This window comes from Pristis pectinata, chromosome 15 (genome assembly GCF_009764475.1).
Source record: "Pristis pectinata isolate sPriPec2 chromosome 15, sPriPec2.1.pri, whole genome shotgun sequence".
In the NCBI taxonomy this organism is placed as follows: Eukaryota; Metazoa; Chordata; class Chondrichthyes; order Rhinopristiformes; family Pristidae; genus Pristis; species Pristis pectinata.
The window spans coordinates 21,097,274-21,113,492 of record NC_067419.1 but is presented as its reverse complement, the minus strand read 5'-3'; the positions used below and the strand labels follow the sequence as shown (position 1 = coordinate 21,113,492).

The window sequence follows — 16,219 nt, the reverse complement described above, 5'->3', positions numbered from 1 at the left end:
TGATAAACACCAAGATGCTTACACAGCAGAAACCCTGGAGAGTGGGAGGTGCAAGTGTGAAATTAAAAAGAAAATTAGAAAGGAAAAGAAAATCTATCAGGGGAGGGATATTAGTTGGTTTAAAAACAAGGAAAATCCTAAGGTTCTTAAAAAAAAAGTGTGAAGAAGAGGATAACAAAGAAGAAAATCCTATTAGAAGCTGAAACAGTAGACTGATTGTGGAGGTGGAATACATGTGTCAATTTCTGACAGAATACTTCATGGAAGAATGGCATGATATAAGTGCTGATATTAAGGATGATGAATGTAACAAACTATATATAATAAACATGTTGAAAGGACCCATCAGGAAATCAAGCATCTTTAAAATTAAGTAAATTATCAGTACCCCAAGCTCTTAAAAGAATGTGAGAAAATAATGCAGGTTCTAACACAACCTTCCAATTCTTTTTGGCTGCAAATATTGTGCTAGAGGACTGGAATATTTCTGATGAAAAGCAGAAAGCACAAGACCGAGCAACTACTAGACTGTCTAAAATTAGTAGTGGGTAAATAGTTAGAAAATTGAGGGGTGGCATAAATTAGCAATTGGGTACAGGATAATGAAGATCAGTTGATATTGATTTGTTAAGGGAGGTTTATGAATTGAAACTTTTCAGAGGTTACTATTTTCAGAATGCACATGAAGGAAACACATTTGGTGTAGTTTTAGCAAGGCATTTGACAATTAATCAAGAAAGAAAAAGCCCAAGGGATCTAAAGGAAAGTCATGAATTGAATTAAAAATTGGCTCAGAAGAAAGCAAAAGGTAATGGTTGATGAGCTTTTTAGTGCTAAGAGGGCTGTATGCAGTGGGCTTCCACAGGCTGGGTACTTGGCTCTCTTTGTAGTGTATATATAAGTGATTTGGACTTAAATAGAGAAGGCCAAAATTAGGTTCCCCAGAGACACTAAAATTGGCAGTGTAGTTGATGAGAGGAAGAAAGTTTTAGGCTGCAGGAATATACAGTATCAATACAAGGTGCACAAAAGGCAAATGGAATTCAGTGCAAAGAAGTGAGAACCAACGTGTTTGTGGAAGGCAAACAAGGCAAGGGAGAACATAATAAGTGGTAGGATATTACACAGGGGAACAGAAAGATCTTGAGTTTATGCTGATAGATTCCAGAAGTAGTGGGACAGGTAGATAACAGTTAAGTGGGTATAAAATAGACAAGCATGGACTACGAAACACACATTAGGCCACAGCTGCTCTGGTTACACTACTGGAAGGATGTGATAGCACTAGAAGGGGTGCATTAGAAGTTTACAAGGATGTTCCCAGGATTATGGTTATAAGGAGAGATTGGATATTCCATGTGTCCAATATCTTGAGTTGTAATCTCTGGAACAGAAGAGACTTGTGGAGATTATATTGAGGTGTATTAAATTTATCAGAGGCCTAAACAGTTGAACAGGATTGACCTACTTTTCTTGGCAAAGAGGACACTAACTAGTGTGCATAGATTTAAGTTAATAGACAATAGACAATAGGAGCAGAAGTAGACCATTCGGCCCTTCGAGTCTGCACCGCCATTTTGAGATCATGGCTGATCCTCAACAATCAATATCCTGTTCCCGCCTTGTCCCCATATCCCTTGATTCCCCTATCTATAAGAAACCTATCAAGCTCCTTCTTGAAAGTGCCCAGAGAATTGGCCCCCACTGCCCTCTGAGGCAGTGCATTCCACAAATTCACAAACCTCTGGGAGAAGAAGTTTTTCCTCACCTCTGTCCTAAATGGCCTAGCCCTTATTCTTAAATCATGCCTCCTGGTCCTGGACTTGCCCAACATCTGGAACATATTTCCTGTCTCTGTCTTGTCCAATCCCTTAATAATCCTGTGTGTTTCAATCAGATCTCCTCTCAATCTTCTCAATTCCAGCGTGTATAATCCCAGTCTCTCCAACCTCTCAGCATAAGACAGTCCCGACATCCCCGGAATTAACCTCGTAAACCTACGCTGCACGCCCTCTATAGCCAGGATATCCTTCCTTAACCCTGGAGACCAAAACTGTACACAATACTCCAGAAGTGGTCTCACCAGGGCCCTGTACAAATGCAAAAGAATCTCTTTGCTTTTGTACTCAATTCCCCTTGTAATACAGGCCAACATTCCATTAGCCTTCATCACTGCCTGCTGCACTTGCTCATTCACTTTCGGTGACTGATGAACAAGGACTCCTAGATCCCTTTGTATTTCCCCCTTACCTAACTCCACACCATTCAGATAATAATCCGCCTTCCTGTTCCTGCTCCCAAAGTGGATAACCTCACACTTATCCACATTAAACTTCATCTGCCAAGTATCTGCCCACTTACCCCACCTATCCAAATCACCTTGAATTCTCCTAACTTCCTCTACACGTGTCACACTGCCACCCAACATTGTATCATCAGCAAACTTGCTAATGTTATTCACAATGCCTTCACCTAAATCATCAACATAGATCGTAAACAGCTGAGGTCCCAGCACCGAGCCCTGTGGCACCCCACTAGTCACGGCCTGCCATTCTGAGAAACATCAATTGCTAGAGGATTAGAGATGAGTAGCAAAAAAAATGTTTTCACTCAATGATTAGGGTCTGGAACTCACTGATTAAGAGGGTGATGGTTTAAAAAGTAGCTGGATGACCACTTGAAGAACCATGACCTGCAAGGGCATGGATTAAGTTGGTAAGTGGAATTAAACAGTGGAATTAAACAGACAAAAAGTCCATTTTGGCTGATATGAAGGCGATGGGCCAAATGACTTCCTTCTGTGCCTTAACTGTCTATAATTCTATGACTTGTGGCCAATATCCCGAGTTTCACATTGGTAGTTGACGTGTGGAAATGAACCAAAGGGTTTGTCCTCTTTTTCTAAACTCCTCATGTCTCTGTTGAGTGACACTACCAATAATCTTGCGTTTGGTACTGCAGTGATGGAGACAATTCAGCAATAGTCTTTTATGCCCATATTGTTTTGACACTTTCTCTTCATCCACACAGCAACCTCATAACATTGTTCAAAGACGACTACTTGAGAGCAACATCACAAAATTACATGGAGATCCAAGGGAGAGTGGCTCTATGACTCAGTCACCACTTGCTGAAGAGATGAAATCCAGCGTGAATAAGGATATTGTATCTTTGCTCACTGTCTTCTGTAAGGTATGTTTGATTGAGTTACAATTTGATGAAGTAATTCTCTACATTCTAATACTCTTGTAACCATTATTATTATTGGAAGTGGATAAGTCAAAAAGTCTTATCCACTGCTGAAGACCAAATGATAATGATGGTGATGAAAGCTGAAGTATGAAAACATCTAGAAAGCCTTAACTGCCATGCTCAACATAAACAAAATAAGGATTTTAGGCTCCTTATTGGATGTATATTTTTAGGAGCTCATAATGACTGCTACATAAAGTTTGCACTGAGCATTAAGATTCAGTCAGGGTGAATCAACAAGTATACTTCAGAAGTAAAAGTTAGGTTGAACACGTTAGGCATATGAGATAGCTGGCTCTAACCCATCATCTTCCACATACGTAGCTCTAAAGGGAACAACCTTTCCACATAACTTAAGTTCCTCTTCCCCATTACCTTGCTTATAAATCTCTACTGGCATTCTCTCTCCAAGGCCTTCACAGCTTTTCTAAAATGTGGATCAGAAGTTTTAAAGTGAGAGTTAGATGCCTGGATTACTTCCCTTGTTGCATATAGCAGTTTATATTTGTTAAGATATTTCTCTCAAACATTGCCTTGAGAATTAAATCTGACTTTTTTTCAAAGTCCTTTAGAAAAACTAAAGAAACCCAATTTCCCACGGCCTGAGGGGGTGCATAGTTCCTATCAACTTCTAGTGATGAACAGATTGTATGTTGGAAAGTTCTCAAATGCTATATACTCATGGATCATACATTGTAGGTTAGGATTTTCTGAAAATTTCATGTTCAGAATGTACAGATTTGGCTTGAAGTTCAACTGTTGGTTAAAAGTAGTCATTTGAAATCTAGTGTTTGATGTTAGACTGAGCCTTGATTTAAATTTTTAAATGTATTAAAAAAGCACACAATTCAGTTTGTAAACTCAATCTTGCTTTTTAAAATATTTTTTGATTTTTTTCTTTCAAACCATAACTTAGTTACCAAATGTATGACAAATGAAATGACATTAAAAATCGGACTTGATATTTTGAGGCATTATTTTAGATTGTTAAATGACTCATGATCATGGAAGCCAAAGGAAGGGAAGTAACATTGGGCGTATCAATAAATAAAAGTGAGGGCATTGTGCAGGTTGCCCAAGTCAGAAAGCAGTTCACAACAAGACAATATAGTGGTGTTCCAAATTAGTCTAGCAAGAAATAGTCTGAGCAGAACTTTCATTTTAACTTTAAGTAGACAAACTTTGAAAGGATGAGGAATGAAGTAAGAATAATGAACTAATAAATGCTGAATTTCCAAGGCATGTACTAAGAAGCATAGCCAAGTTTAAACAGAAACCTGCAATCCTTAATTAAGGAAATGAACCTGGTCAGCAGGTGCAAGGTGCTCTTGGTGTTGCTGTATATGCCACAAGTGTGGCCTATATCCTGCTGTGACTGAAAAGATCATAGTATAGGGTCTGTTTACCACCAGACACTGGGGGACTGAGTCCTCTGTAATAATCTGTCTGATTTATCTCTGAATGTTTGAGACTGAAAAACTGTTGCCATTTTGACAAAGTGTGAATATTGTAAGCAAATGTAATGGACATGCTTGGTTCAGTCAAACAAGACATTGCACAGTGTTGTAAACTTGTATATTCTATGAAAGAAGTATAATGTGAGGGGAAGATTTGAAATTTCCATTGAAAATGTAAATACTTTTATTAAAATAGGAACACACGACTACTGGTGCTTGAAATTCATATTTTTAACAATACCTATAGATAGATGTTACATAATATACTTCCTCTTCCTCACCATTTCTTATCTCATGTCCCTTGTTTCCTCAGTGTCGTGATCAAAAGATTAAAGTCACCATCAACACAGGCTGCCACCAGAATACCATCTCCACCAGCTGCTTGAACAGAATAGGGTAAGAAAGCATTCAACAGATGAACCATACAAGTTAAATTAGAAAAGGTTAAGACAAAAATAGCCTGAGCATCTGCAGCCTGAGTGAGTTGGTGTTACTTAAATTATAAGGCGTACTGTTTTAGTTACATGGTGGTAGAAGACAGTTCAACATCTTGTGCCAATCGCCCTTAGGCGGCTGTTTATCCAACTAAAATGTACGTATTACAATCTCCAATGATAATTAACCCATGAATTATGGATCCTGGAATGTTAGGCTTTTGCCCTAGCTTTTTGACCCAGGCCATCAGTCCCAAATACCACTCTGTTTGGCTCCTGACACACAGATCATCTTTGTTCTGGTGCCTGATCTGCAGAGAGAAAGATGGCTTAGAGACAACGACAGCAGCACAAGGTGAGTGTATGCAGAGGGTTCACTGAGTAAGGGTGTGGGTCCACAACAACAAGTTATAAACTTTCATTCATAAAAATACCTTTAAATGTAGTAAAACTATCCAGACTTTAAGTAAAATTTGAAGGTGAGTCACGTTAGGAGGTAGGAAATTGGAGAACATTTGGATGAACATAAGAGATTTGGACTTTGGCTGTTGAAGACAAGGCTACCAAAATATACCACCATGATTATATTCAGGAATGCTCATAAGAGCAGAACTGGAGAAGTGCAGATATCTGAGGGTTGTAGAACTTTAAATAGATAGGAGGAAGAGCTTGGAGGGATTTGAAAATGCGATAAGGATTTTAAAATTAAATTGTTGCTGAGGTGAGAGTGAGTGTAGATTAGCAAGCTAAAGGGTGATTGGGCAAGAAATTTCTCCTTTTTTGCTAATGGATGTCAGAACAATGGCCTGACATTTTAAAGACACTGGAGGGAGGGTCAAGAGAGGAGGTGATGAGATAAAACCAGGTGTCAACATCACTGCAGGTGTTCCTTTGGGCAATGACTTGGGCCCAACCATCTTCACCTGTTTCATGCCAACATCAGATCAGAAGTGGGAACGTTTATTGATGATTGCACCATGTTCAATTCAATTCCTAACTCAATAAATAAAGCACTTCATGCCAGCATGCAGCAAGATCTAGAGACAAGAGTACAAGGAACTATGGATAAGAGTAGCATCTGGCCTCTCAAGCCCCCCCACTGTTCAATATGATTATGGCTGACCTCAACTCCTCTTTTGTGCCAGTTCCATATATATCTCAATTCCCTAGCCTTTCAAAAATATATCTACCTTGTCTTTAAATATCCCCTGTGATCAAGCCTCCATAACCCTTTGGGTAGAGACTTCCAGAGATTCATCACCCTCTTTGAAATTCCCTCATAGATCAATTTTAAATGACCCCTTATTCTTCTTAACACCAAAGAATACAGATCTAACTAGCTTAGCCATTTCTGATGAGACAACTCTCTCATCCCAAGACAAATTAGTCTAATGAATCTCTTTTGGACTGCCTCCAATACTAGTATACCCTTTCATAAATAGGAGGACCAAAACTGTACTCCAGGTGCAGACTCTCAAACACCTTATATAAATGTAATAGTACTTCTTTATTTTTAAACTCCAACCCATGTGCCACTTGCCTTAATTACTTGCTTCACTTTTTACATTTTATACACAAGAACATCAAGATCCCTCTATACTTTCTTGATTTTTCTTGTGAATGCTGTTTATATAATGCTATGTACCTGTGATGCTGCTGCAAGTAAACTTTTCTTTGTATCTGTGCATACATGTACTTGTGCAAATGACAATAAACTTGACTTTGACATCAATACTTCACTCCTCTGCAGCGTCTCTCCATTTAAGTAACAGTTGTCCTTTTAAGTTCTCCCACTGAAGTGCATGACCTCAATTTCTACATTAAACTGCATTTGCCAAATTTTTGCCCACTCATTCAACCGATCTCTATTTTGTTGCAGAGTCCAAATAGGCTAATCATGGCACCCCACCCCCTCCCCAAATTTCATTTCATCAGCAAACTTGGATACCTTACACACAGTCCTCTCCTCCAAATCACTAATATTAGGGCCAAAATCTGTTCCTTGGTGCACTCCACTGTTGACATCTTTCTAGTCTGAAAAAGACACATTTATTCTGACTCTCTCTCCTATATGATAACCAGTTGTCAATCCATGTTGACGTATTTCACCCAATACTGTAAGCTCTTGTGTGCCAGCGTTTTATGTGGCACCTTCTCAAATGCCTTCTGGAAATCCGAATACACCATATCGACAGATTCCCCTCTATCAACTCTGCTTGTTATATTCTTGAACCACACTAGCAAATTTGACAAACATGATTTTCCTTTCATAAAGCAATAATGAATTGATTTGATTGCATTAAGTTGCTCTAAATGACAATACTCGGACATGGGCATCCACATAATATTCACACCATACAAGTGCCATCTCCAAAGGAAAGTCAAACCACCCACCCTTGACATTCAATGGTATTAGCATCCCTAATTTACTGACCATCAACACCCTGCAGTCACCATTGACCTGCATGTAAATACTCTGGCCACAAGAGCAGGTCATAGCCTAGGTATCCTGCAGCAAGTGACTCACCTCCCAGACACCAAAGCTTTCCAGCAGGCAAGTAAGGAGTGGAATACTATCCATTTACCAGTCCTTTGTCATCACTGGATCTTATTCCTGGAACTCCCTTGAGCCTTGTAGAACTCCCTTCATCAGGATGACAGCAGCAGTTCAAGAACGTGGTTCACTGTATGATCTCAAGGGCAATAAGGGATGGGCAGTATGTGCTGACCTTGCTAGTAACACCCAGATCCCAAAACAGATGTTTTCTTTTTGAAGATATTGCCAAAGGGCAGCATTTGGATGTGAAGTAGGAAACAACCAAGAACTGATCCCTTTGGTACACTAAAGACAACAAAAGGGATGTCATTGATCAGTTACAGATTGAGAAAAGATGGATCGAAGGGGACAAAGATGGATAGAATGCCTTTGTTAAAAGCATCTATGTGTCATTGGTAAATTTCTTCAGACTTCTCTTGGTACTGTAGTAGGAGTAGAAATCTGACTTAAGGAATCTGGGTAAAAATAGGTAAAAATTAAGAAGTATATAGCACATTTCAAGTCATCAGACAAGATGGAGAGGTTGGAAATGGAGTAGTAGTTTGCAAGTAATAAAATAACATAATTATTTGTTTGGGAGCAGGGGTGATGGGCAGCAATAGTGGAGTAGCATGGCTTGAAGCACAGTTATCTCTGGAGCACAAGTAAGGAGGAAAGTGGTTCAGTGAGTAAATATTTAGCTAATTTGGATATATTTTGTATAATATTACAAGAACATTTAAACAGAGGAAGCAAAAGCAGGAAAATAGGGCAGAAGGGCATAACACAGGAGTAAATTCCTTATGTGTGTTAGGTTGTTCCTGTTGCTGGCAAGGTGACATATGTTGCCTAACACGTGATACACTCAAGGCATTAAAATCAACCAAATTTGTGCAAGACTGGGGTCACATGTAGGAATGGCAAATTCTTTTTCCTGATAAGTTTTAATGAAGCTTTTAAATTGTATCTTTTCATGATACTCCTCCTGTGCAGGCCACAGATAATTAGATTTAGAGAATTAATTTTCTTTTCATTCAGTGGTGAGATGTGCCTAGAAATTGGATTTCATCTATTGTTAGTGCACTAAATATTGTTACATTTAGCAGTGATGTCAAATCAAATCTACCACAAAAATTCATGAATTTGATCAAAAAGACACTTGAAAAAAACATTAGGGTGGTTTACAGCCAGGTGCAAGTGCTGAAATGGAACCTGGCTAAACTGAACACAGCTGCCGACATTTTGCCGTGCAGCAATCAAAAACCCTGAAAGGCAAAGTCCTCATAGCAGCCACATAACGACATACAGATAATGGCTGCCAAGGAGGTGAGTCAGCCTGCTGGGGAGAGGAAGAGAGCTCCAGGCCTCAGAGAGATACTGAAATCGTAATTAGTGAGATACATGCTGGAGGGAGGTCTTGTGCACCAGGGAAAGGAGAATGCAGATCTGCCAAGGCCTTTGTTAAAAAACAAAAAGCAAAAAAAACTATAGATGTTGGAAAAATCTGAAAAAGAAACCAAAAAACCTGCTGATGATAGGTCAATGAACTGAAATGTTAATTCTTGTCCTCTCTGCACAGATTCTCCATGATCTGCAGAGTATTTATTGCATTTCTGTTTTAAAAGCCAAGCTAAACATTGGTGTTTTCTGCTCCAGAACAAAACTCCTCATGCAGTTGAGTCATGCCAAAGGAGATTTCATATCTTGTGATCTGTCAAGATGAGCTGCACAGCACTAAAAATAATACTCTCTTACAGCACATTTACCCAAGTACATGCATACTCATAAAAACACTCACACAAATTATTACTCCATTTACACCTGTCCTTTCATGCAACAACCTATTGATATTTTATACCCACCAGCCCAACACTGAGGCCAAGCCTCCAGAGGTGGGATGATGAAATGTTTATTCAATGACTTTCATCCCCTCCAACTAAAATGAAATGGTGAGGAATAAGAGGTGGGACCCTCACGTTTAGAGGGGAAAATCCTCTTTCTTTTAGGCAGAGGCCGAAACCAGCCCACAGAGGCCACATTTCATTGTGATTATTACAAACCTCTTTGATATGATATACAGGAGACACCCTCTTTATCATCTGTGCTGCTGCATAAAAATGTTTTGTGTATAATGAGGTTGCCCAGTGAGATGGTGAGCACATTGTTAGCTACCTGGTCAAATGTATTAGTGCCAAGGAGCACAGAGGAGTCCATCTCCAAGTTCTCGCAGGAAGAGGTTGTGTAGACTCAGGAGACAATAACCTACATTCTGGAGGATATGTACACATCCTTGCTGGGCAGTGACAACAATCCTGTCACACGGCATCCCTGCAGAGACACAGAGGCTGCAAAAACTTTTTCCGACTCTTCATAGACTTGCCCTGATCTGGCTTGAGGTGTCGTTCCTACCACATGTCCACTGCTTGAAGCTCTAAAGAAATAGTAATGTCTCGTGAGGAAGACGTCTCACGTCTTCGTGTGGCAGAGAGCTGGCACTCTGGAAGATTGCTGCCCAAGCCACAAGATGTGATTTGTGAGCAGATTGTTGCGTCAGTGGACACCAGGATGAGACCTCTGAGTAGCTCATATACTTGAGGAGATTGCCTTACTGCTTGAGCTCATGCTCCTGTAGGACCTGGGTTGTGGCTCACAGGAACTTGTCTCTCACAATCATGCAACCACCCACTCCCTGCCCCCAACTCATCATATGCAGAGTCCTGCTCAAATTGAGAAGATTCAAAGAGAAGAGTTAAGGTAGCAGGGATATGATGCCTGTGATGCAGGGGCTGTTAGCTGGGTCAGCTCTAGGTCTGGAAGTTGAAATAACATTAGTCGTCTGATTATAACACCATTATCTACGCAGCCCCATCAGATTGGCTAGAGTACATATTCAGAACATTTATGACCCTTCTCATGAGAGCACCAACTCCTCTCCCATGACAGCCTCTCAAGCAGCATGCCCCAGCTCACCCATGCCCCAGAGCCAGTCTTCCCAAGTTGCTCCTTCAATTTGCCTTGATCAGCAAGCTAAGGCTGGCCCAACTAGGGCAGGAGCTCTTGTGAGTTAGCAAAGACATCTATTGGACCCAAAGTGAAGAAAAGCAGTCTTCTAGCAGCCAGACTGTAGTCACACAGGGCCACTGTGATGTGGCATAAGGACTTTGAAACCCACCTACAAGATTGTCAAATGGGAAAGGAATTAAGCTGTATAATTTTTCTGAAAATTGTTATGATTTTCCAAGTATTATTGATGTGGGTTTGTTGTATGGTAGTCTCAAGACACTTACATTGTTGCAATGTATTCTCATTTAGGGCAAATGACAGAATAAATTTATGCAGAGATGAACCACACAGGTGTGGCTGCTTCTGACATTGTTGTGCATCCTGCTGTATTTCAGCTAGAAAGGTTGTTATTTTCACGTCATGTGAATGTGCGCGATTTAAAATGCTTTCCCCTTAACAATTATAGCCTCATACTAGCTGATCACATGAATGCAAAATAATGAGAGTCATGCTATGTTGTTCTGGCATGAGTTTGTTGATAACTTCCTCAGGATTCTTATTACCTACTTGTACTACTCTAAATTAGGCATCCATTTCCCCCAGAATGAATTACAGACTCGACCCTAATACCCTTATCTACATACAGCATGAAACCCACAGCCATTACTTCAGCTCTGCTACCCACTTGTCACACTTTCCTCAATTTTCAACCTTCACATTATTTACTCATATTACAAGAAAAATTAGTGCAGAACTCTCAGTGAGCACCAGGTAATGCCAGACATGGAAAAGCAATACCCAAAATTCTAATAAAGACATGAAATTTCATCAGGATTCATTGATCAAATACAAAACTGCAAATAGTTCATGAGGGTAACAGCTCATTAAATGGGTATCAATTTCACGGTACAAAATAATTTAGCTATAAGGTGAATTTAATTACAGGACTGTATGGAATCTATGTACTAGTATTTCTTTTGGTTCTATTTATAGTGGTTTATAAACTGATGTATTTGATCTATAATCTATTTTCATTGCTGCTAGTTCTGACTAAATTGGTAGCACACTTGTCTCTATGTTAGAAGGTTCTGATTTGAAGTCCTGCTATTGAAAATCTAGGTTGATGCTGAAGGGGTGGTAAACTATCACAAGTGCTCATTTTCAAATAAAATATCAAACTGTGGCATCATCTGCTCTCAGGTGGCAGTAAAAGATGTCATATGTATGTGCCCATATCACTATTTCAAAAATCATGAGAATTATCTCCTGTGTCCTGTCAATATTTCTCCTTCACTCAACTTCACAAGAACAGATTATTTTGTCACTGCTTAACTGTGTTAATTCCTACATTCCAAGTGTTTCTACTCCAAAAATTACTCCATAAGGTGTAAACCACAATGAAAAGTCAAGAGGTTGTGAAAGACAATGTACAAATGCAAGTCTTTCTACTTTATTTTAGTTTTGAGGAATTGCCTGTGGCAGAGAGTGAAGACTGTGAGCTCCCCAGATCTACCCATGGTACAAAAACAATGGAACGAGTGGAGAAGTTAGAAATCATGTTGGGGAAAGAGAAAATAGAGTGTCCAGCTCTGGTAGTAGGTAAGAACATTACAGTACTTTTTCCATGAATTGCAGAAGATTCTTTAAAGAAACGTGTTCAATGAACCCTATATTCAAATTGGGGAAACACTTCTATGCCCCTCATGATTTTATATACCTCTATAAGGTCAAGCCTTAGTCTCCTACACTCCAGGGAAAAAGCCCAGCGTATCCAGTTTCTCCTTGTACTCAAGCCATCTAGTGCTGGTAACATCCTTGTGAATCTTTTCTGCACTTCTTTCTATAACATATTTTCTATAGCTAGGCAACCAGAACTGCACGCAATACTCAAGTGCAATCTCACCAATGTCTTGCACAGTTGTAACATGACATTCCAACTCTTGTAGTCAATGCTCTGACCAATAAATGTAAATGCACCAAGCATCTTCTTCACCACTCAGCCACCACATCCTTCAAAGTGCTGCCACATTATGTGCAGAAATGGACAAAGTCAGTCACTGTAAGTATCCACCTTCTGCCATTCACCCTCTTAGTTTCTCTTCCCAACTTTCCAAATTAAACCATCTTCCAATCTTCCCTAAGTAAATTATTTCCCTGTCTTTTATCCTTAAGGCTGAGAGCTGTTCGTTGTTGACCTTATTTGCCATTAAAGCTTTACAGTCTTATCTTAGACATACTGACAGTTTAAAGTCTTTTTTTAAAAACAGCACCATTGTTTTAGATACAGGGATCTAACAAGGCTAATTCACATATCATCTTTCTCTCACTATGATACAATATAGTAGGGCATAGGAGAATGCAGTCATTGGAGAATATCCCCAATTCTGACCTTATCATGGAGAAAGGATTGCTGATGGTACGCCTGAAATAGTTGGGCCATAGACATTGCCTGAAAAATTCTTTTATTGATAGCTCAGGGCTGAGATGAATGACGTCTAACAACCTGGGCAAGTTTCTATGGCGCCAGGTAAATGCCAACGTTGTAACTGTACTGGAGCAGTTTGGCCAGAAGGACAATTAGTTCTGAAGTGCAAGTTTTCAACATTACAAACAGGAATTTGATCTCATAGCCTTTCTTGTGCCCAGTGCTTTTAACTTCATTGGCTTCATTGATGATGGGGATCTCAAGAGGAGGCTGTGCTGGACCATCCACTTGGCACCTCTAGCTAAAAATGATTGCTAATGCGACGCCATTGTATTTGACACTCATTTGCTGGCCTCGGTCATCGTTGAAGATTGGGATCTTCCTGGATCCTCTTCTATCTGTTAGTTATTTAATTATTCACCATCATTGACAACTGGATATTACAGGACTGCATAGCTTTGATCCAATTTGTTAGATAATTAAATCAGATAATTAGCAGAGTCTGTTGTAGACTGTTTTCACTATTTAGTAGACAAGACAGTAGTCTTGTTTGTGGTTTTGCTAGGTTGGCACATCATTTTTAGGAATGCTGGGTGCTTCTCCTGATTGAATTTTCTACATTTCTTTTTGAATCAGAATTGGTCATTTGGCATAAGGATGATAGGGCAAGAGATGCACTGGGCTGCAAGATTACAGATTGTGGAGGAATACAATGTTCTATTTTCTAATTTAGTTCTACTGATGATGATGACTCAAAGCACTTCATTTGCGTCCAGTTTTGAACTGCTAGATCTATTCTGATTAGATTCCATTTTGCACAAAGGTCCTGCAGCATATCACAGTGATGGGTGTTCTCAGTGTGCAGACAGCATTTTGTCTCTCAAAGCCTGTGTAATTGTCATTTCTGCCAGTACTAGCATGAATGGAGGCCTCTGCAGATAGGTGAGGAAAAAATCAAGTAGGTTTATCATTTGTGTTTGTTCTTCACCATCTGTTCCCAACCCAATCTGATAGCTATGTCCTTCAGGACTGAGCCAGCTTGGTTAGTGGTGATCCTACTGAGTCACTCTTGATGATCCACCCATACTTCATGCTGTACCTTGCTGCTCTCTTTTATCCTTTAATAATTTAATTAATATTTTACTTATATGTCTCTCTAAAAAGTTATAGCTCTAGCTTATTGTTACTTTGTTACAGTTGGGAGAGAGCTTTTGATTGCATGTGAGCCAAAACATCCCAGTATACAATCTGGAGAGCCACAGATTTTCTTGAGCAGAAGGATTTATCCCTAAAATTTGCGAGGATCTGAGAATGTCTTTGTTCCTTCCATACAACGTGATTTAATTCTCAAGACTTTCTACCACAATTGTTCTTTTCTGTTACAAGCTCCTAATGAAAAAAAACCAGAATGTTGGAACAACAAGAGCTGTTGTCATGTTAAAGCCAGCAGTGAGAATAGTAACAGATTGTAGATTGAGAACAAAACCAAGATTGTTTACAAAGAGATTTTGATATCAGTTGGTCCTATTAAATGAAAAAAATCTGTTCTGAACAAATTATTTTGCAATTTTTAAAATTCATAAACAATGAATTTTGAGTATATTGTGGAACTGCTTAATATTTCCTAACGAAAAATTGGATTTGTTAAATATGTTATCAGCTGATTTTAACCATAAAACACAAATGATATCCTTGTTTTTCATTTCAGGAGTCTAGAAATCCTTTTTTCTACTTTGTATGGCATTAAAACAGAATCCCCATAAAGATACCGATCTTCAGTTAAGGGGTTTCCAGCACAGTGCGGTCAGATCTCTCTGTCTAATGTCATGCTGTGTCAGTTTTAGCCTTTTCTATGAATCTACTCCAAGATCTCACACCTGAAAGCACTTAACCTTGTGGCTGTGACCTTAGCCTGTGTGGATATTGCTCTTCAGAGAAGCCTAATTAATGCCATTTGTTCCTGTAAAGTCAGGGTGACTAATTCTTGGATGAGGTACCCTTCTATTTCTCTTCCTCCTGATGGCTTTTAATGATATCTCTGATGCATTTTGTCCATGCCATTCATCAAGAAAGCTGTTAGATGTAGACAAATCTCTACTGGAAGACAGTTCGGCGTACAGAAACGTCATTGAAGATGCAAGAAAGGTTCAGTCATGAGTGTGAATAGTGCACTGAGTAAGCAGCAAGCTTTCAGGGTGCTGTTGATTATTGATCCTTTAAATAATGGGTTTCAGGAAAAACACGTTAGTAACACATAGAAACACAGAGTAGTTGTGGGACTGGACCATTCAGCACTGTGGCATGCTTCACCATTCAATATGATCAAAGCTGATCCTCCATCTTATTGCCTTTAATATCTAGAAATAAATCAATCTCCTTAAATATATTCAGTGACTTGACTTTCACAGCCTTCTGTGATTGGGAATTCTACATGTTCCAGCTTTGAGTGAAGCTTTTAGGGCCAGCTTTTAGGACCTCCTCATCTCAGTTCCAAATATCTTACCCCAAATCTTGAGAATGTGACCCCAATTCTTGACCCCAATCTAGAACCAAAGGTCATCAGCCACGGGAAAACATCTTCTCTAAATCCAATCTGATAATCCCTGTCAGAATTTTTGCAAGTTTCAATGAGTCACATTCTTCTAAACACCAGGACTAGTCAATCCAATTTTTCCTCATATGACAATCTCACAATCCTACTCCCTGTATGACAAGTATATCCTTTTTAGGTAAGAAGACCAAGACTGCATACAATACTCCAGGCTGTTCTGTGATGACACAAAAATTCTCATTTTTCAGACAACTGAGGTTGAAAAGTGTGCTGGAGACAAATAGTAGGTGTTGGACCACTATAGATATTTAGGGAGTTTCCTCATTCTAAAGGAAATCCCACATACCTGCAGTCCTCTGTTGTTTCCACTTATCACCTTCCAGCCTGTGTCTCTACTTCCACCCTCTCCTCCCCACTCCTGGCTCCATCTATTCATCATCCCCCTCCCCACCTGCTTCCACCTATCACCTCCCAGCACCTGCCACGCCCCTCCCCCTCACCTCTGTATACTGGCAATCTCCCCTCCACAATGCAGGCCTGTTGCAGGGTCTCGACCCAAAA

At 39.6% G+C, this 16,219-nt stretch overlaps 1 protein-coding gene across 4 annotated transcripts in view; it reads left to right on the top strand.

Annotated features, from left to right (window-relative positions):
• The window catches only part of nrip2 (nuclear receptor interacting protein 2), a 43,543-nt gene that overhangs the window by 13,072 nt on the left and 14,252 nt on the right, over positions 1–16,219 (top strand). For all 4 annotated transcript variants that reach the window (XR_007957534.1, XR_007957533.1, XM_052030762.1 and 1 more), the window contains exons 2-4: positions 3,031–3,192; positions 5,023–5,105; positions 12,142–12,281. Coding sequence is in view for 2 of the 4 variants with exons in the window: in XM_052030762.1 (XP_051886722.1) it covers positions 3,031–3,192; positions 5,023–5,105; positions 12,142–12,281 (385 nt within the window). In the remaining 2 variants the exon portion in view is untranslated. The remainder of the gene's footprint in view (positions 1–3,030; positions 3,193–5,022; positions 5,106–12,141; positions 12,282–16,219) is intronic.